Here is a 26,363-nt window from a genome sequence, read left to right on the forward strand (position 1 = left end):
TAAAATTTGTATAAATAATATTAGCCTTATTTCAGGATTTACTAACTGAAATAATGACAAAATAGCAATAAACAAGGTATAAGTTTCTTTATGACTTGAAGTGAACATATGCTGCTTTTTTTGAAAGAAGATTCTAATGAGATAATTTAATCACAGTTAATATCTGAAGTAATTCCTTAAAGGAAATGCTATACTAAAAGCAATTTTGTTTTTCCAACCTTTAAGGTTTTTGTTTTTAGATGGGTTTACAAAACACTAAAGAATGAGACAGGTAAATGAAATATCCTGGAAATAGTTTATACTTATATGTATTCAATGTGTGAAAGCAAGAAAGAAAGAAAGGGGAAAAAATGCATACTCTACACCAATAAAAAAATAAAAAATAAATAAAAAAACTGAGACATTCATAATCATATATATAGGTCATTCCCACTTTGATTCCATACTATTAATTGATGTGAAATTCCATGCATTTCTGAAGACACTATTACTGTTAGCTAAAAGAATAAAAATATGCATGGCCCACTGAAATAAATGCTTCACAATTGAAGATAAATTATTATCATGCTTCAAACTGAATAAGGAAAACAAACTGCAGTTTAAAAGTAATGTCAGCAAATAACAAAACAGCATTCTCTTAAAATATGTTAGCTAATTAAAATAAGCAACAAACAAGTTCAAAAACATATATAAAGCTTAGCTTTACTTATGCCTCTAATATCAACATGAGTTCCCTAAAAGGAAAAAAATAATAAAAAAACATCAACAAAATTTATCTGCATGCTTACAAATGGTTTTCCTTTCTGAGAATCAGCAAGAACACTCTTGTTATGGGTAGGAATTATAGATGGCTGGCTGGATAAAACCCCCAGCTGACCAATAACAACAGCCTGACCAGTTGAAGTAGCAGGCATAAATCCTGGTTGGCTCTGGAGGACAGCAGTTGATTTAGCTGTTCCTGTAATCATCTGTCCTTGCATACATTGTTTGGTTCCTGCTGCAATAACCTGTCCTGTTGCTGACATCATGTTGGCAGTGCTCAGTGATACCCCCTGCAAGGTGTTCCCATAATATACTGTAACATACTTAATGATAAACAGAAATGTTAACATGCCTTTCACAGGTTACAAATGCTAAAACAAAAATAATGTGTACTTTCTAACTTATATCCACAGCCATACAGGACTGTGCAGAAATGCCCTTACATTTAAGAGAACTTCAGTGGATACATGTGAAAAAGGAATCAAAAATTTTCTTAGAAATCAAATGATCTAATAAAAGGAGAGCTTCTATGGTTCATTTTCAAATACAAAAAACTATAAAATTAAGCTCCCTGAACTGATCTTAAGGGAAATAAAAGACTACTATATGCTAATAAAAACAAGCAAAATTGGTAAAAGGTTGGTCTGGCTGCTCTAAGGTTGAACTGCCAGTTTTTTGTTGTAACATCAATGCAGTCTTTTCTTCCAAGGATTGCCTTGGTTTTCAAACAAGGACACATTACAATGGATTCTTCATAAGGATTATAAACCATTACCAGCATTATTTTATGGAATGAATTGGTTAAAGGAATGTTACATGGGATAATAACCCAATCAATTATATCCAGCTTTGGTTAGAACAGAGCAAAAATTAAAGTTACCTGGAAAGCATTTTGATACAGCAAACATCCTTTTTTATAATGAGCAGGGTAAAAATAAATAAACACTCAAACATTGTTGATTTGTGAAAACATTATACTGTTTACCTTGTAGTTTTGCTCATATGCATGACTGTTGTAATCAGAGTGATTTTTTTTTATTTGTGTTGTTGCTTTGGTATGCTGGTTAATATACATACAAGGTGGACCTCATGTCAGTTTACTAAGATAAAATGCAATTTACTAAGAGAAAAATTACTAAAAACATTTCAACAATTCACTTAAATGTCATAAATAACAAACATGTAAATGTAATATTATTAGTAATAAAGTAATATGGCCATGAAATTGACTTCTTGGTTAACTGGCATATGGCCTACCCAATACATTAATATTCAATATACTCTCTCTCTCTCTCTCTATCTCTCTCTCTCTCATTGTTGTGTTTTTAGGTGGCATCAGCGACCAAGACTATATATATTGCACCCCTTTGTATTATGTCTATACAAGTATGCATTCAGGAGCTGATTTGCATGCTGGGTGTGAACTAAAAAATGCAAAAAAAAAAAAAAAAAAATTCACTAGGTGAAAACTCTATTCTTCCTGCCTGAAACTGGCTAAACACAGCCTTCACTGAAGAGGATCTTAGAAATTCTCCAGTCCATGACAAGACCTGAACCCATACTTCTCCAAACAAATTAAAAGTGGCAAAAGCACTATACTGCCAGACTACCTCTCTCTCTCTGTGTTATTTCCCTCAACGTGAATTGGTGAGGAGACTTCCATCCTGCAGTGGTGAGGAGACTTCCATCCTGCAGTAAAGTAAACTGCAGTGGCTGCAGTTTATGTTACCTTTTTTTTATTATTATTTATTTTTTTTATGTATGTGTATGTCTGTGTACCCAATCTAAGGAATCATTTATAATTAATTTGACGTATAGGTAAAAGCTAATGATGTAAAGAAATTTAAAGCTTTTAATTTTCAGAGTTTAATTATGAACAAAACAGCCAATATCAAAGCATAAGGTTAATCAATACTGGCTGCTTTGGGAAGGTTGGCATTACGTGAATTTGACATTAACAAGCAAGATAAATGCTAGTGTTTTCACAACATCACATGAGTTTAGTGCATCCGTAATTGAGTGGTCAAGAGCGGAAGTCCAGTAGCACATGCTCTTTGAGTAGACCGGGGTTCAAGCCCGTGATTGCTAAATACAATTGATCTGCCAACCTGCACTGGATGGGCATGGCAGATTATGGTCCATTTCCCACAACATGAATTGTTGAGGAGGCATCCATCCTGCAGTGGTTTGATAATGGCTGCAGCTTTTTTAACCATTCCAGGAGACTTTTGCCACCCCTTTCCTAGCCAGCAAATATCTTTTTGCAGTGGCAACCAGATCTTGAACAAATCTGTTTGAAGACTTCATTAATCATATACATAATTTTAAAAAACATATATGAATTTATTTCATACATTTTTCAGAATTATTTCAATATTTTGTTTCAAGCCAGGATTAGGTAAAGCACAGGAGACACTATCAGTATAAAGCCATTTTCCATGTAGAAATAAAGCTGTTGACAAATTCTGACTTTAAATAATACTATGAAGATTGCTTTAATAGAATCTCTCTCTCTCTCTCTCTCTCTCTTGAATAGATTAAGTAAGTCAAACGTTGATGGCATAAATTCAATTTGAGGAAAGATGATTGCAGGATAGATGTGTTAAGTTTGGGAAAATTTTTATTAGTCAAGTGTAGCTCTTATACTTTGCTTCATGTTTAGCAAGTGATGGATTGACAACTGTTTGATAGTATAATTTTATTGAAATTATGGGACTTATATCAGCAAGGAAAAAACTTGTTTATATTACTGCACCAAGATATAGAAAAATTAGGCAGTTGGGCTAAGAAATGGAAATTGAAGTTTAATATTGACAAGCGCAAGACACTGCCCGTGACTAGCAGTAATCCCAGATTAATGTACCAACTGTGTAGTACTACACTCAGAGCAGTATAAAATGAAAAAGACCTGGGGGAATTCATGAAGTCAGATATGAAGTTCCCTAAACAGTGCAGACAAGTTGCCAGGAGAGCTCATGGGGTTTTGTCAATGATATACGGGCAAGCACTTTACCCACCCGGCTAGCCTGGTCGGCTACAAGGCAATGGTAAGGCCACATCTAGAATACTACATAAGGTCTGGAGGCCTCATTTTAGGAAAGACGTAGATCTGGCAGAAAGGATGCAGAGAAGGGCAATATTTACAACGGGAACAAAAGGATGTTCATACCACAAAATGCTTCAGTTCTGCAAACTGCAGAATCCGGAGACTAGGCACTTGAAAAGTGATCTGACTGAGGTGATTAAGACTTGGAATGGATTCAGCAAGATCAATGCTGATAGCATTCTTCCTCTTGCTCAGCCTACACACACATAAGCAGAAATCAATTCGAATTGAGGAAGGATGGTTGCAGGATAGATGTGCAGAAGTTGGTCTTCAGCCAGAGGTTGATTGATTGTTGGAACAAACTTCCACCTGTTGTTGTGGAAGTGGGTAGTTTGAATAAATTCAAAGAAGTACCAGGCAAACTATTGGTGGAGATGGACAGGTGATGTGGGAGGTTTTTTAATATTACTAGTGGCAAAAAGAAAGCAAGCTTATAAAGCATCAGCCAAAAAAAAAAAAAAAAAAAAAAACACAAACCTCACCTACCCTCCGTAGCCGAGTGGGCAGGAGCGGGAGTGCAATAGCACACGCTCTTTGAGTAGACCGGGGTTCGAGCCCCTGACTGCTGAATACGGTCGATCTGCCAACCCGCACTGGACCAGCGTGGCAGATTATGGTCCATTTTCCCTCAGCATGAATTGTTGAGGAGGCTTCCATCCTGCAGTGGGTTGATAATGGCTGCACTTTACTTTTTTTTACTTCCTTGAATTTTTTCAAACTACCCAATTCTACAAAATAGATGAAAGTTTGTTCCAACCCACTGACTGAAAGCAAACTTCCACACATCTATCCTGCAACCATCCTTCCTCAACTTGAATTTATGCCATCAACATTTGACTTACTCAATCCATTCAAGGCCTTAAATGCTGCAATCAGATCTCACCGTAGGTGCCTAGTCTCCAGACGAACTTAAGCTTTTCTTGGTAAAAGCATCCTTTTGTTCCCTTCATCAATCTTGTTGTCCTCCTCTGCACCCATTCCAGCAGATTTACATGCTGCCTAAAGTGAAGCTTCCAGACCTGTATACAGTACTCAAGATGCAAGGTGACCACTGCTTTATGCCAGTGGTGTCCAGGCTATGGCCCACAAATAATTTTTATATAGCCCAAGCAAAAAGCGAACAAAAACAGCATTTCAGAGTTGCACCAATGCGTGTGCAAGCATAAGGCTCGACTGTATCAAACATGTACATGTACTCCAGTGCAATCATATGTACATATCAATCTTTTCATATCTTGAAATTTTACTATTTTGATAATTTGTTCATTGTATTGCATTATTAATAATTTGTATTTAATTAAAAAATCATTCTTAAAAATGTTCCAAAATAAGAACGTCAATTTGGAGTGTCGTGTTTTTATCAAAGGTAAATTGAAGACTATTTCTTCATTGAGTACGATGAAAAAAGCGGAGTGTTTGGTGTGTAAAGAGACTGTGTCAATTTAAACTGACACTATGATCAATATAAAGGAGTGTTGCAAGAAAAAAAAAGTGCTGAAAGTTACAAAACAAATTAAGAAAACAACAAAACACACTAAAAACATATCAGTCTAGACATTTATCTGCTGTAAGTGCCAGTTATCAAGTTGCACATTTCATCGCATGTGAAAGTAAACCATTCAACGATGGCAAATTTGTTAAAAGTTATGAAAGAAATTTGTCCAGAGAAATGAACAATGATACGAGGCATTAGTTTGTCTCGATAAATTACAGTAGAAGATGAAAGAGAATGGGCCTGTGGCACTGGTTTCCATGGTTTAGAAGAAGAGAATATAGCAGAGCCAGTGGAAGCAGTAATTAAAATAAATTTAATAGGTTTTAATACAACAAGTAGCTTTCATGACGAATCCCTTCCTCAGCAAGAAAGATACATACATACAGAAATGCAAACATAACATAAAATATTAGGAATGGAATAAATTATACTAAATATGCTGTGTGTGTGTGTGTGTGTGTGTGTGTGTGTGTGTGTGTGTGTGTGTGTGTGTGTGTGTGTGTGTGTGTGTGTGTGTGTGTGTGTGTGTGTGTGATCAGATGACTGGGAGAGCGCATACATGACCACAAGAGTGTTTGATTGATCACCTCACTATTGCACCTGGGGTTGAGGTCATGATGAGTTGACCAACAATGTTCTGCGGTTGCAGAGTGTTCAGAGTCACCCAGGCAGATGGACCTGTCATGTTCCACGAGGCAGTCCTGAATACGTCTGGAGCTTTCCCTTTCATAGCAGCTGCCACAATCGTGGCAAGTAATCCAGTATATGCGTAAGAAAGGGGAAATGGCCGTTTTTAATCTCGAGACCAGAGATAATAAATTCCTACCAGGAAGTTGTATGCATTTCATGCGGTACACACACAGGATCTTAAAAATCTGGTCTGAGACGCCAGGGTAATACAGAATATAAGCAGTAGGTACACTGTCACTGTTGCGAGGGCCTCGGATGAGTTGCAAGCTCTTGTGATTGTAGTAAGCACCTGTCTAACACACAGGCTGGGTATCCACAATTGGTGAAGTCAGCTTTTACTCTAGAAACATCAGTGCACCTGGCTTCCTCTGAGCTGGAATGGCTCCAAGCTCAAGAGAGTAGAGTGCATGCAGTGCTGTTCAGATGACAAGGGGCATGGGCTGACCTGTAGCTCGTGAATTGCAGGTTTCCAGTATACTGAGGTTCCAGACAAGAGCCCACTTTCCTCACCAAAACATATAGAAAAGGAAGTGTTCCATTTATTTCTAATTCCAAAGTGAACTGGATGAAGGGGGATAGGGAGTTGAGGTTAGTTATTAGTTATTTGATTTTTAGGAGCATTAGCAACTAAGGCCATATTGCTCCAGGATATGCGGTGGTTATTCCCCGACCTTTCAGCATCCTCCATATTTGGTGGTGACGGGCTCAAACCCCGGTCTAATCAAGAAGCATGTGCTATGTGCTGCTGCTCCTACCCACCTGGCTAAGGAGGCGTCGGGGAGTTGAGGTACTCTAACAGCAGCGCATCTGAACCTCAGGGGATGACGGCGAAATTATCATCCACATACCTGCATCACATTGTGATTGGTACCAGCGGGTTCAGAAACATGCATTCCTCTAACTCCTCCATTGCGATGTTAGAAATGACAGAGCTGACAGGGGTGCCCATAGCCACACTATGTATCTGTTGATAGAGAGAATCGCCAAGTGTGATGACACTGCCTGACAAACAGGTTAAGGGTGCCACAGATATCTTCCATAGATAGCGATGTTCTATCAGATAGGTTGGGGGTCATTCTCTAAAAGCTGTCTGGAACATATGATGGACTGGAATGGAGGTAAATAGGGAGACAACATCAAAGGACGCCATGATCTCAACATCAGGAAATGTAAGGTGTTTGATGAGGAGAAGGAACTCCTCGCTGTTGGAGACAGTGTGGACAGTATTTCCCACGTAAGGTGTTTGATGAGGAGAAGGAACTCCTTGCTGTTGGAGACAGTGTGGACAGTATTTCCCACGTAAGGTGTTTGATGAGGAGAAGGAACTCCTCGCTGTTGGAGACAGTGTGGACAGTATTTCCCACTAGTGGTGTTAGGAGATCTATTGAAAAGTTAGGATTAAACATTAAAAACCTGGTATGAGTCACAACTGACAGTGCAAAAAATATGATTGGTAAAAACATTGGACTTATAGGTAGAATAACCAAGAAAATGATGGATATCCGAGCTGAAATTCTAATTGGAATTCACTGCATTGTGTGTCAAGAAGCTCTCTGTGGGAAAGTATTCGATTTCCAACATGTTATGAATGTGGTTATTTCAAATGCAAATTTTATAAGATCACATGGCCCTTAATCACCATATTTCAACAGTTTCTTTCAGAAATTGAAGATGAATATGAAGATTTTTTTTTCCTTTGTTAGTTGTTGGCGCATCGGCTTTTGTCGTCATAATGCACCTCCCAAGGTTTTTGCACTGCTCTGATCCAAGCCCAAGGCGGGATTCGAACCCGCGACCTTTGGGTTGCCAGGCAGGCACTTTACACACCCAGCTAGCCCAGTCAGCGAATATGAAATGTAACTTTACACAGTGCAACAAGATAGCTTAGCCTTGGCCAAGTTTCTTTCGTTTATTTGAACTGCATAATGAAATTGATATTTCTATGACAGAAAAAGGGAAACTAATAAAACAACTATCAAATACAAAGTGGTTGTTTGATCTTGCATTTCTTACAGACATTTCTAGTCATTTAAAAGGTCTTAATTTAAAATTACAACAGAAAGGAAAATTGGTATCTGATTTGTATGGTGACATCAAATCATTTCAGAATAACTTATTATTTAAATCCCAAACTGAACAAGACTATGAATGTTGAATTTCACTTAGAATGTTGTACCGAACTAAAAGAGAAACATATTTCCGAATAATTATTGCTTCTCATTATTACAATTACTTTTTAATGGGTTTGAATGTCGATTTACTGTATAAGATCCCTTTAAAAAGACATAAGCTTTTTTGAAAAACCATTAGCATTAGCAGAGGCATATGATGCAAGAAAGCAAGCTTATGCAGCATCACGCAAAAAAAAAAAAAAAAAAACCTGCTCCCATTTCACCCCTCCGTTCGGTCAAATACCTGTCTGGCTCAGCTTCAAATTTATTTAGGCTATCAACTTCCACAACAACAGATGGAAGTCTGTTCCACCAATCAACCACCTGCTGGCTAAAGGCAAACCTCCACACATCTATCCTACAACTGTCTTTCCTCAATTTGAATTTATGCCCTCTCAGGTGATTATTCTGAGCAAGAGGAAGAATCCCATCAGCATTGAGCATGCTCAAACCATTCAAGGCTTTATACACTTCGATAAGATCACCTCGCAGGTGCCTAGTCTCCAGACACTGTAATCTGCAAAAATCTTGTTGCCCTTCTCTGTACTCGTTCCAACAGCTCTACATCCTTCTTAAAATGAGGCCTCCAGACCTGTATACAGTACTCAACGTGTGGCCTTGATCATTGCCTTAAAAAGAGGACAATCACCTCATTATCCCTGCTAGAAAAATTCCTGTATATCACTGACAAGACACCATGAGCTACTCTTGCATACCACCTACACTGCTCAGAAAACTTCATATCCGCCTGCACAATTACCAGGTCCTTTTCATTCTCTACCACTGTGACTGTAGTACCAGAGTTATTATGTTACTCTGGGGTTACTGCTTTCCATATGTAGTACTTTACATTTGTCAATGTTAAACTTCATTTGCCACCTCTCAGCCAATCTGCTCAACTTTTCTAGATCCTGTTGCAGCAGCATACTGTCATTAGTGTCCTTAACGACCCTGTGAACCTTCGGATCGTCTGCAAACTTGGACATTAAGCCTGATATACCATCATCAATATCATTTGTAAATACAGAAAACAACAATGGACCCAACATTGAAGCCTGATGGACTCCACTAATAACATTAGTCCACGAAGAGCAGTATCCACTGATTACCATTCCCTGTCTTCTCCCACTCAACCATCCCTTTATCCATAGCAGCAATTTGCCTCCAATGCCACACTGCTCCAATTTGTGCAGCAGTCTTCCATGTGCAAGAGTATCAAAAGCCATTCTAAGATACAAATATATGATATCAAAGATATTCCATGCATCCAGTTCCTTTGTGACCACATCATAGTATCCAATCAAATTGGTCAGCCAAGACTTCTCCTTAACAAAACCATGCTATGTCCCAGCCAGTGCTTTTTTTGGGACGGTACAGCGTACCAGCACCTTTATTAACGGTGACGTGTGACATTTGGATGCAGTGCACTTTGAAATTTGTAATATTGCGTAAATTTTTTTTTCATGTTTACCTACTATTCAAATAAGCTTAAAATTATTTAACTAAATATGCATTTTTTTATTGTCTATTCTTCACATATTTTCTATATAATACTGTATAACGATTTTTATAATTCTAAAGTACTCATTTGGACCTCTTGGAAGTTACATTTAAAATAGTTTCCATTGAGTGAAGAAAATTTTCATATAGCATACAGATTAGTGGAGAATTAACTCTGTATGCACTGTTCGCATTTCTGGCCTTCAGCCAATTCAGGCAAATAGTGCTGCTGTGCGAATTAAGAGAGCTAAAGGGATTACCATTCTACAACTTAATGGTACCTGCTAAAAACCTATCCGACCACCTGTCCCACATACAGAGAAGTCGTTCTTGTCAAGAGTGGGCAGATCAAGGTGTATTCCCAATGGGCTCTGGCCCATCTTCTACTCCAGTGGTGTCCAACCTTTTCCAGTACATGGGCCATATTCAAAAAAATTCAAAGTTCTTTAGTGTGTTACATTTTCCATATCTTGTTGCATGTAAAAGTAAAATTAAAAATATTCAAAAATTTTATTAAGTACAATAAACAATTACATTTACTGAACAAAACATTAAATGAGAAAAAAATGTTTGATAATTAACAAAATTTAAAATGCTGTTTTAGTTCACTTTCCTCGCGAGACGTAGGTTGGACACCACTGCGAATCAACTGCAAGCGCCCTGTTCGAGAATTAGGAAAGTGATTTTCTTTTACCCCGACAAATAATCATCTGTTGTTTCGCGGAAGTGCATTATCCACATTTTCCGTAAATTTTCCCTATCTCTGTTTACATGGTCACAGACCCGCTTCGATCTAGCAAAATATGTTGATTCGTGGCTGCTTCGGAAACGTCATTCAGCAACCGACACACAAAGAGGAAGAAAAAAAGTAGGCATACCGTGTCGGATGAGAACTTAATAAAATTTTTGGATATTCTACAAAAACTTTATTATGAAATTATTTTTACTTATTTTTTTATATACTTGAATAATAAATTTATGTTTAATAAACTGTGTTAATATACTTAATTTGTTGTTCTTATTCTAAAAACATTACTACTAAAGTAACAATATCAAGGGGAAAAAAATTTTTAGAGTACTTTTCATATCCTTTTAATTTTAGGTAAAGAACTCTTTGCTGTTTTTCTTTGCATCCTTTTCCAACGATTTCTCATAATCTGCATTTGCCTGCCTAACCTCCTGACTTGGTTACAGGCCAACTTATATCTATAATAGGCTTCCATATCACCCATTAATTTATATGTATCACATGGATTTTTCCAATCTGCCATATGTCTCATTAGTTCATCTGACATCCAGTTGGGCCTAAACCTTGAACAATATTTCTTAGTTGGTATGTAAAGCCTAGTAGCTTCCAAGATAAGTTCTTTGAATGCTTCCCAATTTGAATTTGCTGTTGGTAACATCGTCAGTTGGTCCCACCGTATAGAATTTAAATACTGTCTCAGACCTTCGTACTCACCTTTACGAAAGCAAAAACCCTTCCCTTTACCCTTGTGGTAGTCACCCCTTTGAGTAAATTCCGATTCAGCACACTGTGATCACTGGAACCTAGTGGTTCCTTTATCTGCAGATTCTTAATGCATGAAGAATCGCTACTGATAGTGATTCTTCAGATAAGATCAAGAGTATTACTTCCACGTTGCCTTCCGAACATGCTGATGTAGAAAACAATCATCCAATAAATCCACAAAAGCCTTGCTAGTGTGTGAGTGACCAACCCAGAAATTCCATTCAATATCCAGGAAATTAAAATCCCCAATTATAAGACTCTCTGATTTACTGAACCACTAGGATAAATGAACCACTAGGTGGCAGTGATCACAGTGTGCTGAAGTGGGACTTACTCAAAGAGGTAACTACCAATAGGGGTAAAGGGAAGTGTTATTACTTTCATAAAGACGACTATGATGGACTGAGACAGTATTTAAATTCTATACAGTGGGACCAACTGATGATGTTACCAACAGCAAATTCAAAATGGGAAGCATTCAAAGAACTTATCTTGGAAGCTACTAGGCTTTACATACCAACTAAGAAATATTGTTCGAGGTTTAGGCCTAAATGGATGTCAGATGAACTAATGAGACGTATGGCAGAGAAGAAAAATGCATGGGATACATACAAATTAACACGTGACACAGACGCCTATGATAGATACAAGTCGATCTGTAAACAAGTTACAAAGGAGGTTAGGTAGGCGAAGGCAGATTATGAGAAATCTTTGGCAAGGGATGCAAAGAGAAACAGCAAAGAGTTCTTTTCTTATGTAAACTCTAGAAGGAAGGGGATGAATCAGATTGGTCCACTTGATATCGATGGGTCAACAGTTGATGATCCTGCTCAGGTAGCTAACAAACTAAATGAATATTTTGTATCGACATTCACACATGAGGAGTTATTCACTGAGGGGAATGCCAGAGGTGTATTCAACTCTGGCAATAAGCTAGAGAATCTTGTAATAACTGAGAGTAAAGTGGAGGAGAAATTGTTGAAGATAAACACAAGAACGGCACCTGGGGTGAATGGGATCTGTCCAGTTATATTAAAGGAGGCAGCAAAGGAAGTAAGCAAACCTTTAGCCATAATTATGAGAGCTTCCTTGGACTCAGGGGAGGTACCCATAGGCTGGAGATGTGCAAATGTGACCCCAATTCACAAAGGAGGATCAAAGGCTGACACAAGTAATTAGAGACCTGTGAGTTTAACTTCTGTTCCAGGAAAATTAATGGAGACACTAGTTAAAGAAGCATTGCAGGATCATCTAGACTAGATTTCAGTTATAATGACACAGCATGGTTTTGTTAAGGGAAAGTCTTGCCTGACCAATTTGATTGGATACTATGATGCAGTCACAAAAGAACTGGATGCAGGGAATAACTTTGATATTATATACTTGGATCTTAGAAAGACTTTTGATACTGTTGCACATGGAAGACTGCTTCACAAATTGGAGCAGTGTGGCATTGGAGGCAAATTGCCGCTATGAATAAAGGGGTGGTTGAGGGGGACAAGACAGAGAGTGGTAATCAATGGACACTGCTCATCGTGGACTAATGTTATTAGTGGAATCCTTCAGGGTTTAGTGCTGAGTCCATTATTGTTTTCTGTATTTATAAATGATATTGATGATGGTATATCAAGCTTAATGTCCAAGTTTGCAGACGATCCGAAGGTTGGCAGGGTTGTCAAGGACACTACTGACACTATGCTGCTGCAACAGGATCTGGAAAGGTTGAGCAGATGGGCTGAGAGGTGGCAAATGAAGTTTAACATTGACAAATGTAAAGTACTACATATGGGAAACAGCAACCCCAGAGCAAAGTATCAACTCTTTGGTACTACAATGTCAGTGGTAGAGAATGAAACGGCCTGGGGTAGTTGTGCAGGTAGATATGAAGTTCTCTGAGCAGTGCAGATGGGTGGCAAGAGTAGCTCATGGTGTATTGTCAATGATATATAGGAATTTTTCTAGCAGGGATAAGGAGGTGAGTTAGTTAGTTATTTGGTTTTTAGGAGCATTAGCAACTAAGATCATGTTGCTCCAGGATATGCGGTGGTCATTCCTTGACCTTTCCGCATCCTCCGATAAGGAGGTGATTATTCCCTTGTATAAGGCAAAGGTCTGGCCACACCTAGAGTACTGTATACAGGTCTGGAGGCCTCATTTCAAGAAGGATGTAGAGCTGCTGGAACGAGTACAGAGAAGGGCAACAAGATTAGTGAATGGAACAAAGGGTTCCTCTTACAAAGAAAGGCTTAAATTTTGCAAATTACAGTGTCTGGAGACTAGGCACCTGCGAGGTGATCTGATTGAAGTGTATAAAGCCTTGAATGCTTTGAGCAAGCTCCAGGCTGATGGGATTCTTCCTCTTGCTCAGAATAATCACCTGAGAGGGCATAAATTCAAATTGAGGAAAGACAGATGTAGGATAGATGTGCGGAAATTTGCCTTTAGCCAGCAGGTGGTTGGTTGGTGGAACAGACTTCCATCCCTTGTCGTGGAAGTTGATAGCCTAAATAAGTTTAAGGCTCAACTGGACAGATATTTCGAACGAACAGAGAGGTGAAGTGGTTTTTTTTTTTTTTTTTTTGCTGATGCTGCATAAGCTTGCTTTCTTGCATCAAAAGCCTCTACTAATGCTAATGCTACTGGCCCACTATTTCCCTGTACAGCTTTTATTATACTCATCAGAGTCATTAGGCCTATAACACACTCCTACTCTCAATTTTTATTTCCCAGTGCTTATGCCACACCAAACTGACTCCACACTGTATTGTCCAGAGATGTCCACTGGCTGTACCTCCTTGGATTTTATGTGTTTCATAACTAATAGCATAACCCCTCCTCCCTTCCTATCCTGTATATCCTTCCTGTACACACTGAACTACCCAAATTCCAGTTCTGCATTCCTTATATCTCTGTGACACCATCTCTGATATCCCACCAATATCTGCCTTTGATGTTTTCACCAACAGCTCAAACTGATCAAATTTATTTACCAAACTTCTAGCATTGGCGTACACGCAAGTATACATGCAACTGTTCCTATTCTTAGCTACCCTAACACAACCCACGTGTTTACTTGTACCACAATTACTCCCAGCAGTCTCTGAAATCCCCTGCATCTTGTTTTCCAAGTTGCTGCTCATTCCCATTTACTTTTTGGCTGAAAACTACAATCTCAGATTGCAACTTAAAATTATTGATCTTCAAGCGAAAACATGGTTCAAAAATAAGCATATGGACTCCGAAAATAAACTACTTGAATTCTACAAGGCTTTCCCATCTGAAGATTTTCTTCTAATAAAAGAAATTGCCATGAAAATGGCTACTTTGTTCAGATCAATGTTTGTTTGCAAGCAAAATTTTTCAAGCATGAAATAAAATAAATATTTAAAGAGAAACAGAATAACAGATGAGCATGTTCAATCCATATCGAAAATTAGCACAACAAATTTCCAACCAAATTTTGAACAATTATCTAAAAAATATCCAGCCTCAATCATTTACAGCAGCAGCATGTTCAGGAGGCAACTAGAGGGAGTAATTTCTTGAACTGATTATCAGTAGTGATTCTTCATGCATTACGCATCTGCAGATAAAGAAACCAATAGGTGGAAGTGATCAGAGTGTGCTGAAGTGGGATTTACTCAGAGTTAACTACCATCAAGGGTAAAGGGAAGGGTTTTTGCTTTGGTAATGAACTAATGAGACTCATGGCAGAGAAGAAAAATGCATGGGATACATATAAATTAACAGGTGACACGGAAGCCTATGATAGATATAAGCTGGTGTGTAACTAAGTCACAAAGGACATTGGGCAGGCAAAGGCAGATTACGAGAAATCTTTGGCAAAGGATGCAAAGAAAAACAGCAAAGAGTTCTTTACCTATGTAAACTCTAGAAGGAAAGGAATGAATCAGATTGGTCCACAGGATACTGATGGTTCAACTGCTGATGATCCTGCTCAGGTGGCTAATAAACTAAATGAGTATTCTGCATCTACTTCGATTCACATGTCAGGAGTTATTGAGGGAGGGGAATGCCAGATGTGAATTAAACTCTGGCAGTGAGCTAGATGATTTTGTAATAACTGACAACAAAGTGGAGGAGAAATTGTTGAGGTTAAACATAAGAAAGGCATGTGGTGTGGATGGGATCAATCCAGTTATATTTTTAGGAGGCAGTAAAGGAAGTAAGCAAACCCTTAGCCATAATAATGAGAGCTTCCTTGGATTCAGGGGAGGTATCCATGGGCTGGAGATGAGCAAATGTGACCCCAATTCACAAAGGAGCATCAAAGGGCAACACATGCCGTTTTACAATAGGCCTGTAATTACAGGCCTATTAGTTTAAATTCTGTTCCAGGGAAATTAATGGAGGCACTGGTTAAAGAAGCACTGCAGGATCATCTAGACAAGACTTCAGTTATAGCTCGGACACAGCATGGGTTTGTTAAGGAGAAGTGTTGTCTGACCAATTTCATTGGATACTATGATGTGACAAAGGAACTGGATGCAAAGAATAATTTTGATTATCATATATTTGGATCTTAGAAAGGCTTTTGATACTGTTGCACATGGAAGACTTTTGATACTGTTGCACATATTGGAGCAGTGTCGCATTGGACACAAATTGCTGCTATGGATAAAGGGATGGTTGAGTGGGAGAAGACAGAAAGTGGTAATCAATGGACACTGCTCTTCGTGGAGTAATGTTATTAGTGGAGTCCCTCAGGGTTCAGTGTTGGATCCATTGTTCTTTTCTGTATTTATTAATTATACTGATGATGGTATACCAGGCTTAATATCTAAGTTTGCAGACGATACGAAAGGTCGGCAGGTTTGTTAATGACACTAATGATAGTATGCTGCTGCAACAGGATCTAGAAAGTTGAGCAGATGGGCTGAGAGGTGGCAACTGAAATTTAACTTTGAAAATTTAAATACTGTATATACTGTAAATACTGTATCAACTGTGTTGTACTACACTGACAGTGATAGAGAATGAAAAGGACCTTGGGGTAATTGTGCAGTCAGATATGAAGTTTTCTGAGCAGTGCAGACCGTCTGCAAGAGTAGCTCATGGTGTCTTGTCAATAATATACAGGAATTTTTCTAGCAGAGATAAGGAGGTGATTATCCCCTTCTCAAGGGTGCGGCCTGACCTAAGGCAATGGTCATGCCACACCTTGAGTACTATAGGCAATGGTCATGCCACACCTTGAGTACTATATACAGGTCTGGAGGCCTCATTTTAAGAAGGATGTAGAGCTACTGGAACCAATACAGAGAAGGGCAACAAGATTAGTGAATGAAACAAAGGGTTGCTCTTACGAAGAAACCCTTAAGTTTTGCAAATTACAGTGTCTGGAGACTAGGCACCTGCGAGGTGATCTGATTGAGGTGTATAAAGCTTTGAATGGTTTGAGCATGCTCAATGCTGATGGGATTCTTCCTCTTGCTCAGAATAATCACCTGAGAGGGCATAAATTCAAATTGAGGAAAGACATTTGTAGGACAGATCTGGAGAAGTTTGCCTTTAGTCAGCGGGTGGTTGATTGTTGGGACAAACTCCCATCTGTCGTTGTTGTTGATAGCCTAAACAGATTCAAGACATTTGGAGCGAGTGGATGGGTGAAATGAGAAGGTTTTTTTTTTTTTTTTTGGCAGATGCTATATAAATTTGCTTTCTTGCATCATGTGCCTTTACTGATGCTAATCTGATTAAATGTTTAGTTTTGTTCAGTAAATGTTATTGTGTATTGTACTTAATAAAATTTTCAAATATTGAGAAGCAGTGATCCTTCTCAGATCGTAAATTTTATAAATTGAACATTTAAAAAAAGATATGTTTTTCAAAAACAAAAGTAAAGTATTTTTTAAAAATCAAAAGGATGTACAGCTGTTGGAACAAATACAGAGAAGGGCAATAAGAGTGGTGAGGGGAACAAAGGGTTGCTCTTACCAAGAAAGGCTTAAGTTCATATTAAAACTTGGCACCTGCAAGGTGATTTGATTGAGGTGTATAAGGACTTGAATGGTTTGAACAAGCTCAATGTTGATGGATTCTCCCTCTTGCTCAGATTATACACGCGAGGAGGCATAAAATCAAACTGAGGAAAGGCAGTTGTAGAACAGATGTATGGAAATTTGCCTTTAGCCAACAGGTGGTTGATTGCTGGAACAAACTTCCACCTGTTGTTGTGGAAATTAAACAAATTCAAAAAAGAACTGGGCAAAGTTTTGGAGCGAATGGATCGGTGAAATGGGAAGGGTGGGTATTTTTTTTTTTTTTATCTGGTGCTGTACAAGCTTGCTTTCTTGCATCATATGTTCTACCGCCGACCAGGCTAGCCAGGTGGGTAAAGTGCCTGCCTGGCAACCCAAAGGTTGTGGGTTCGAATCCTGCTTTGGGCTTGAATCAGAGTAAAATGCAAAGGTCTTTGGGAGGTGCATTATGGCCACAGAAGCCGATGCGCCAACAACTAACAAAAAAAAAAAAAAAAAAAACCATGAGCTTCTACTAATGCAAATGATAAAGCTAAAAGTCATATTTTTATAATTTTAATAAAATCTAAAAAATAACTCACTGACAGAGATTTTTTGAAAATAAAAGTGTTGGAAATTTGCATTTTTTATATATACAGTAATACCCCGAAGTTACGCGATAGGTGGGTCCGACGAAAATCGTCTTAAGTTGAATTCGCGTAAGTCGGGATACAACTTTGCATATAAATACATATAAATTTTGTTTAATTGGGACCAAGGACTAACAAAAACACTAGTTTAGAAGAAAAATATTAATAAAATTGCAGTTCTTTATACATATTAATACAAAATATGTATTAAAAATATAAATGACTTACGTAAAAAAGTTATTTCGATGTCTTCATAAAATCTAACAAATTCGTCTGACGACACAGAGACTTCTTTTTTTCACGCAGAATTTATTTATTATTTGGTTTTTTTTTTTTTTTAGGAGCATTAGCAACTAAGACCATATTGCTCCGGGGATATGCGGTGGTCATTCCCTGACCTTTCCGCATCCTCCGTATTTGGTGGTGACGGGCTCGAACCCCGGTCTAATCAAGAAGCGTGTGTTACGCACTGCTGCTCCTGCTCACCTGGCTACCGAGGCGCCGAACATGCAGAATTGCTTCGTAGCAAGCTAATAATTTTCTTTATTCCTTGCTTTGTAGCTATACGCATTCTTCGTTGCAGTCTATGTTTTCTAAAATTTTTAAGCCCTTTTCAATTGAGCTGAGACCTTCTGTCAAGTTTGCAATTGTCATGTTTGTTTGTTATTTAGTTTTTAAGAGAATTAGCAACGAAGGCCATATTGCTCCAGGATATGCGGTGGTCATTTCCTGACCTTTCCGCATCCTCCGTATTTGGTGGTGACGGGCTCGAACCGCAGTCTTATCCAGAAGCATGTACTACGCACTGCTGCTCCTGCCCACCTCGCTACGGAGGCGCCTCAATTGTCATGTGCTTTTTGCCGTTGCCTCATTTAGGCCTGTAGCACGTGCAATATCACATGGTCTTTCATTTCGCTCAAGGCGTTTCACAATTTCATATTTTTTCTCTATCGACAGAGGTGGACTGGCCATAGGATTTACCGGGGAAACCCCGGTGGGCCTGTGTGATTTTGGCCATAAACCATAGTATGAGGCCACTATAAATTTTCCTGGGTAAGAATTTTTGACCCAGTCCGCCTCTGTTTATCGATAATTGCTTTTCTTTTTCTCTCTGAATCTGCAGTGTCTTCACCAGTACGCTTCCTTTTCAACCTTTTAAGTATTTTACTCATTTTTAGGGAATAAAGCACAATTACAAAACGAGGAGGCACGCTTGATACGCATAAACAAAGCTGCACGCTTGATACGCATAAACAAAGCTGCACGCTTGATACACATAAACAAAGCTGCATGCATGTAGCAACTGAATAAACACCATAAAGGCAGAGATACACTATTAACACCTCACATTTCTAGGGATTACTACCATAAAACAATAAAAATCCAGTTGCGTTTCTGCTAGTGGAATCTGTTATAAACTGGTAGTAAACTCAATCTAATTGCATACCGATAGCTGGAATTGTGTTGGTTTTTACGTTATTATGGTGAAATGTGTTTCCCCTAAAACAAATACATTTTCAGAATCTTCTCTTCATTCCTATCGTGTTGCGTTTGGTTGGGGTGATTCTGCGTTCGACTGCCATTTCTTGTAAACACAAAGGCGAATCGTGCATAAGCCAATTCGGTTCGTGTTATATTATAAGATATCGTTACCGTATTTATAAATAGTGTATGATTGAATTCGTGTAGTGTAAACACGTGTTATACGAGGAATGACTGTATACGGCTCGACTGACGCGATCATTTCTCTCGTGAAAACGATGTAATTTGCAACAAACGTTGAGCACGAATTCGAATGCACACATATAAATATGACAGTTGGAATACAAATTCTTGTATATGTGTGCAGCTCATGCGCAGCAAAGTTGAATTTTGTTCATCTTTCGCTCTCACTCTCCGCCGTCGCACCATATATTGATAACATATGAAAAACGACCTTGAAGATAGTGGGCGGTAGTGTTGCCAAATGAAAAAATCAAGAACTGCGTAACTCCGAGTTTGAGTAAGTTGGGGTATTACTGTATAAAAAATGCAAATGCCTTTGCCTGAAAATAAAAAATAGTAATATGAAAATAAAAACTTCCTTTTACATGTAACATATATGAAAAATGTAATGCACTAATTTTTCTCAAACCACTAGGGGACGAAACAAATCTAACTTTCAATATGGCACTGTACAGGAAAAGCTTGGATATCACTGCTTCATACAATGGGATAATCACATCCTTATCCCCACTAGCAAAGTTTCTGTATATCATTGACAAAACCCCAAGTTACCATGGCAGCCTCTCTCTGCACCGCTCGGAGAATTTCATATCTGCGTGCACAATTATCCCCATGTCTTTTTCATTTTCCACTTCCCTGAATTTTTTTTTTTTTTTTTTTTGAAAACCCCAAACACTAAAGGTATCAAAACCTATAGTACTTAGTACCGTGCATGGGTTAAAGGAGAAGTATGGGGGGGGGGGATGCCTGAAACTTTGCTCTAGAGACTAAACATGGGTTTCACCACTTCAAGCCTCCAATAAGCAAAGTGGTGGTATTTCACCGGTTGATGAAAGTCATCTACCACCTAAAATAGTACCACACAGCTGGTATGTTAATCTGGGATTACTGCTACCAATATGCAGTAACTTGCATTTGTCAATGTTAAACTTCAATGGCCATTTCTCAGTACATTGACCAAATTTTCCTAGATTTTGTTGCAGTAGCTCACCCAGATGACTGTCATTAACTATCCTGCCAACCTTGGTCTCATCCGTGAACTTAGACATTAACCTGATACAGCTTCATCAATGTCATTAATAAATAATAATGATAAAAAGAAAATGTTTTTTCTGATGCTCTATATATAAGCTTGCTTTCTTGCGTCATATGCCACTAATACCAATAACTGATTTATACACAGATTTTTCAGAGGATGTTTAAATATTAGTTTCTGAGCATACAAATATCTTTTTAATAAAAAAAAAAAATTATAAATAAAACACATTATGAACTTCTAATGATAGTATTATAACAATCTTATAATGATAGTATTATAACAATCTTATAATGATAGTATTATAAATTTAAAGAATTTAAATTATATCTATAAATTCTTTAAAATTCAAATTTCTTTGAAAATATAAATAAACAGACACTGCACTGCATTCAGAAAAGAAAAATGTAATTTTTAATTAATGAAATACAAAAACGACTCATTTGATCCCACTCTCACATGCATCTTCAATGGTGCTAATACTGAAAATTTCACAAGTTTCTAAAATTTCATGTGATTAAAAGAATAAAATGAAAGAAATAAAAGAAAAGAAAATTTTATTTCATATCTTAAATTTATAAGCTCCATGAATCATATCCTCAAAGTCAGATACTCAATGTTCAGAAAGAGAGAGCACCAAGAGAAGGAACCCACTGTTGGAAATGGCTTCCTATTGGATGGAGCATGTGGTCTGACACTTAGCTATGCATGCTGATCTCAGTGATTTATTGAATCTGCTTTCAGCACACATGTGCAGATAGCAGCTACTGTGACATGTATGAAAAATACTTTATAGGTCTCTAGACATTGTGGTTTGATTATGACTTGGATGTAAAGTGGCAGAAAATAGGTACTAATTAATTAATCAATCAATTTTTGCATTAATGTCCTTGTTTATAAGCTATATATAATGTTTACTGTGCATTACAACTGTAGTAACGTTGTGCTAGTGGGCTGATTTACATTTGTCCTGGCTTCAAAAACCCATATCTCATAACAGAAAAACCAAACTTCCACTTCCTGAGATCAGATAACTACAGTTATGACTGAAGGTGCCTTTGAGAATTCCGCAAGTCTCCAAAGGATTTGAGCAAACTCAGACCTCTCCAACAAAGTAAAAATCCTATAACACTATCATGAACAATGGAGAGGAAGTGAATTTCCCCTTCTCTTGTTTCAAGTGATGTTGGAATTACTGCTGGATTGAATGTGGAAAACTTTCACAAATTCCCCTTCTTAGAAGAATCTAAAATACATTCCTTAAATTAGAAACAAGTCCTTCTGAGACTTTTTTTTTTTTTTTTGATTTTAGGAGCATTAGCAACTAAGGCCATATTGCTCCGAGAATATGAGGTGGTCATTCCCTGACCTTTCCGCATCCTCTGTATTTGGTGGTGACGGGCTCGAACCCCAGTCTAATCAAGAAGCGTGTGCTATGCACTGCTGCTCCTTCCCACCTGGCTACAGAGGCGCCTCTTCTGGGACTGAGTGGAAGTCTAGTTTTCATTCAGTGAGATTATGCAGACTGGATTTATGCAGTGTGGTGTTCCAATCCACATAACTGTAGAAGGTATTGAGAATTCCAATATAATGTTTTCCACATTTAGACCATGAGAAACATTACATCAGCTAATCTTATAGGAGACTCAAAGCAAACTATATAAATACACATGCACAAACATAACGCCCAGCTAGCCAATCTTACCAAATGGCACAGTCTTCCACACAATCTTGAAAGATCATCTTTGATTTGAGAAATAACAAAAATTATAATGATAGAGCCAGACCTGAGTTGCTGATAAGATACAGTAAACCCTCGATTTAACGGACCCCGATATCACTGATTTCGGATTTAATGGACCTGACAAAAAACACCCCCCCCACCCCCATACTTCTCCTTTAACCCATGCACGGTACTAAGTACTATAGGTTTTGATACCTTTCGTGTTTGGGGTTTTCATAAAAAAAAATAATAAAAAATAATAATAATAATACAGTACTGTACATACTCTTGATTTTTTTTTTTTTTTTTAAGATCGTATGTATAGCTTAGCTTAATTTTCAGCACTCACCTTATAGTAATCCGCTTAGCTGGTGGAGAGTTTTACCACATACATAGTGGTATTAGAATCCTATAACCACTATGTATGTGGTAAAACTCTCCACCAGCTCAGTGGATTACTATGAGGTGAGTGCTGAAAATTAAGCTAAGCTATACATACGATCTAGTAATGTACATATTAATTTCGACCATATTATTTTTTTTTTTTAGGTTATACAAAACTTCAGTGTTATTATTAATTAAAAATAATTACCTATTTCCATTAATGTTTTGATAATTACCTACTTTTATTTTTATAATTGAATTCCGGAAATCGTAGTCAGGAAACTGTTTTTTATTCTTTCTGAAAACATGTCCAAATAGCTGTTTTCCCAGATTACAGATAACAGCAGGCGGTGACTTGCGAGCTGAACATGACTCAGGACACTAAACTGCAGGTCTATCAAATCACTTTGTTTTGGCCTCAGTCTGCCTCAAGCTATCGTGTGGTCAGGTTGTATACAGAGTGTTTCTGTGATTTCTGAATTGTGACTTTATTTATTAAATAATTAAATTGTAACAATTTAAATTGGCATCAAGTGATAAAGGAGTTAAAAGAAAGCTTGTGAACTTAAACATTACACAGAAATTAGAGCTAATTGAGAAATTAGAACAAGGCATCTCAGTAGCATGTGTTTGTGAAATTTACAGCGTTAAAAAACAAACTGTTTCTGATATCCGTAAATCAAAGGCCAAATTGCAACATTTTTCTTTAAAATACTGCGTTAATAGCAATAAATGTGATTCTACAGAGGGAAGTAGAAAACACATGAAAGTTGCACAAGATAAAAACTTAGAAGAAGCTGTGTATAAGTGGTATGTTCAACAAAGATTTAGTGGCGTTAATGTACGAAGTTTTGAGTTTAAATCTGCATGTGAAACTCTTGGAAAACAAATGGGACTTAATGTTAAGGAAAGTGATGGGTGGCTGTGGCATTTTAGAAAAAGGCATGGCATTGTGAACAAGAAACCCTGTGGTGAACCTTTAAGTGTAGACACTTCACAAGTTGAGCCATTTAGAAAATTTATAAATAAACTTATTAGATCTGAGGGCCTTATTTCATCACAGGTTTACAATGCCGATGAAACTGGCCTGTTCTATCATGCTGTTTCTGAAAATACACTGGCCTACAAACATGAATACAGCAATCCTGGTCGCAAGTTAAGTAAGAAGCGAATTTCTGGCTTACTTTCTGCAAATGCTGATGGTTTGCATCACCTGAAGCCCATGGTGGTGGTAGGGAAATCAAAGAAACCACGCACTCTTAAAGACATTAAGAATCAGTTGCCTGTTATTTACACCAGCTCAAAGACTGCGTGGTTTACTTCAGAGATTTTTTTCTGTCCCTGATGTGAGGCACTTCCAGACAGATGTTCTGAAAATTTCCCAATAATGTAAAGGCATTGTTGCTTCTTGACAACGCCCCTGCTCATCCTAGTGCTGAGACATTAGTTAGTAAGGATGGCAGAATTAAATGTCTTTTTTTGCCTCCTAACACAACTTCAGTTATTCAGCCAATGGACCAGGGAATAATTGCAGCCTGCAAAAGGCTGTATAAGAAGAACTTTTTGGAAGAAGTAATGGTTGTGATGGAGGATGAAGAAGATGCAGAAGAAGACGACACAACAGAAGCCAGAACACTTTAGAATCTATGAGCCTACAACATTAAGTTTGCACTCTTTAACTTTGCAGCTGCTTGGAAGGAGATGAAGACTACGACTTTGGCAAATGACTGGAAGAAGTTGTACAATATTGAACCGAATTTGGATTTTGAAGGATTTGAGGCAAATGACTTTCGGTGCACCCTTGTAAATGCTGGAAACTGGGAAACAACTGAAGATGATGTTCTGAAATAGCTTGAAAATGATGAAGGTGATCCTGGCTACCAAGTCCTCACTGAAGAAGAAATTGTGGACGAGGTTCAATATGGCAAGGTAGGGTAAGAAGAAGAAGAAATTGAAGAAGAGCAAATTACACAGCACGGCCTACACTGTCTGAAATGAGAAATCTCACAGAAATCGCTGTCCACTACATAGGGACATTTTCTGACCCTGAAATTGTCCCTTACTATGAACATTTTCGGCACTTCAGGGCAATCATTATTAAGAAACATCAGAGTGGCAAACAACTGAAGCTGGACGTAAGCAAACTTTGCCGACTCCCACTGCTATTTCACCTCCAACTGCTTGTACATCTCAACCATCTACAAGCAAACAGATGACACCAGTGCCTCCATTTGGAAACATTTCAGAAGAATCTGAAGCTGAGAATTCCCCTTCACCTCTACCTTCAGACACTGAATAACGACTACTGTACTACTACGTCTATGGTCACGGTAAAATACTCTTCAACTACACTGTCAAAAAGTGAGTAAATAAATTTAATAATTTTATATTGTACAGTACTATATATTGTATTAAAGCTTTTTTTTTTTTTTTTACATTAAGAACAATAAAAAATGGCCCCCTCAGGTTACATTCGATTTAACGGACACCCCCTCTCCCCTATTAATCGTTTAATTGAGGGTTTACTGTAATAATCGTAAGTATAAAATCAGAACCAAGGAATATCATGGCAGTATGGATATACAAGATGTTTCAATTAAAAGGCATAAAGGTCAATCTCATTTATTTTTAGGTTTTAGTCATTTGAATCTTTTTTTTTTTTTTTTTTTTTTGTCATATTTGGAGCAAAATTTTTGAATCTGATGTTAATATTGGATCAAGTAGTACCATTCGAGTTTTACTAATGTTCTAAATTAAAATTCTGTTTAACATGTTGACTGCCAAGGTTTATTTGGGTAAACTGGTCTCCAATGCCAATTTGAGTTAGGCATGTTGAATTATTCAAAACCCAAATTATAATATATATTCATCACCAAAACTCATAAAAACAGCTTACTGTTGTAGAACAAAGCCTTGCGAATTATCTCATAGTTGGCATATGTAACAGAAAATTCTTCACGGCAGTCAACTACAAGTTAACTCGATTAAATCAGACGTGTTGTAACTTGCAGAATTCTCTGAATATGAATCTGTGCTGTGCGTAAATCCATTGCAGTGACACAGACTTTGTCACGTACATTGTATTTAGTGCTTTGTTACTTGTTTTTTTACAAAAAAAAAAAAAAAAAAAAAACATGATAAGAAGAGACCACTGACCGAAGAAGAGCTTTGAGTTCTATGATAATATGAGTGACTCGGAATTTGAAGAGCTTTTTGACGAATTGTACGATTTTTTTTTTATAGATCGATCGGATCAAATGATCTCGTATTATTCATCGCTAAGAAAAACAATCAGATGTCCGAAAAAAACTGCATTACATATTATAAAAATATATATGCATAATGCATACATCCTTTTCCATCAAGTTACGGGTTTCTCTGAATTTCAGACATTTTATGGTGGAACCTGTAACTTGACAGAAAAGTTACATTGGATTGCAGCACAAATTCTAAATGTTCCAAGAAGATTAGGTCTGAACGTAAAATTCATTATTTAGAATTTCAGTTGGCTATACCAACAACTGAAAATAAATCACGCCCGACTAAGTTGTGTCAAGTATGTACGAGAAATAAAAAACTCTGCGGAACATGCTATTATTATCCTGTGCGCTAAGAGAAGCTAGCTCT

At 37.6% G+C, this 26,363-nt stretch overlaps 1 protein-coding gene across 8 annotated transcripts in view; it reads right to left on the reverse strand.

Moving 5' to 3' along the window:
• Positions 1-26,363, reverse strand: part of LOC150079243 (uncharacterized) — a 575,463-nt gene that overhangs the window by 263,050 nt on the left and 286,050 nt on the right. For 7 of the 8 annotated variants that reach the window (XM_090383513.1, XM_090383518.1, XM_090383517.1 and 4 more), the window contains one exon: positions 789-1,052. The exons of the other annotated variant lie outside the window; for it this stretch is intronic. In XM_090383513.1, coding sequence (XP_090239639.1) covers positions 789-1,052 — 264 coding nt within the window. The remainder of the gene's footprint in view (positions 1-788; positions 1,053-26,363) is intronic. 8 annotated transcript variants of the gene reach the window in all.

The sequence above is a fragment of the Mastigoproctus giganteus genome, chromosome 10, assembly GCF_048544385.1.
Source record: "Mastigoproctus giganteus isolate SK-2022 chromosome 10, ASM4854438v1, whole genome shotgun sequence".
In the NCBI taxonomy this organism is placed as follows: domain Eukaryota; kingdom Metazoa; phylum Arthropoda; class Arachnida; order Uropygi; family Thelyphonidae; genus Mastigoproctus; species Mastigoproctus giganteus.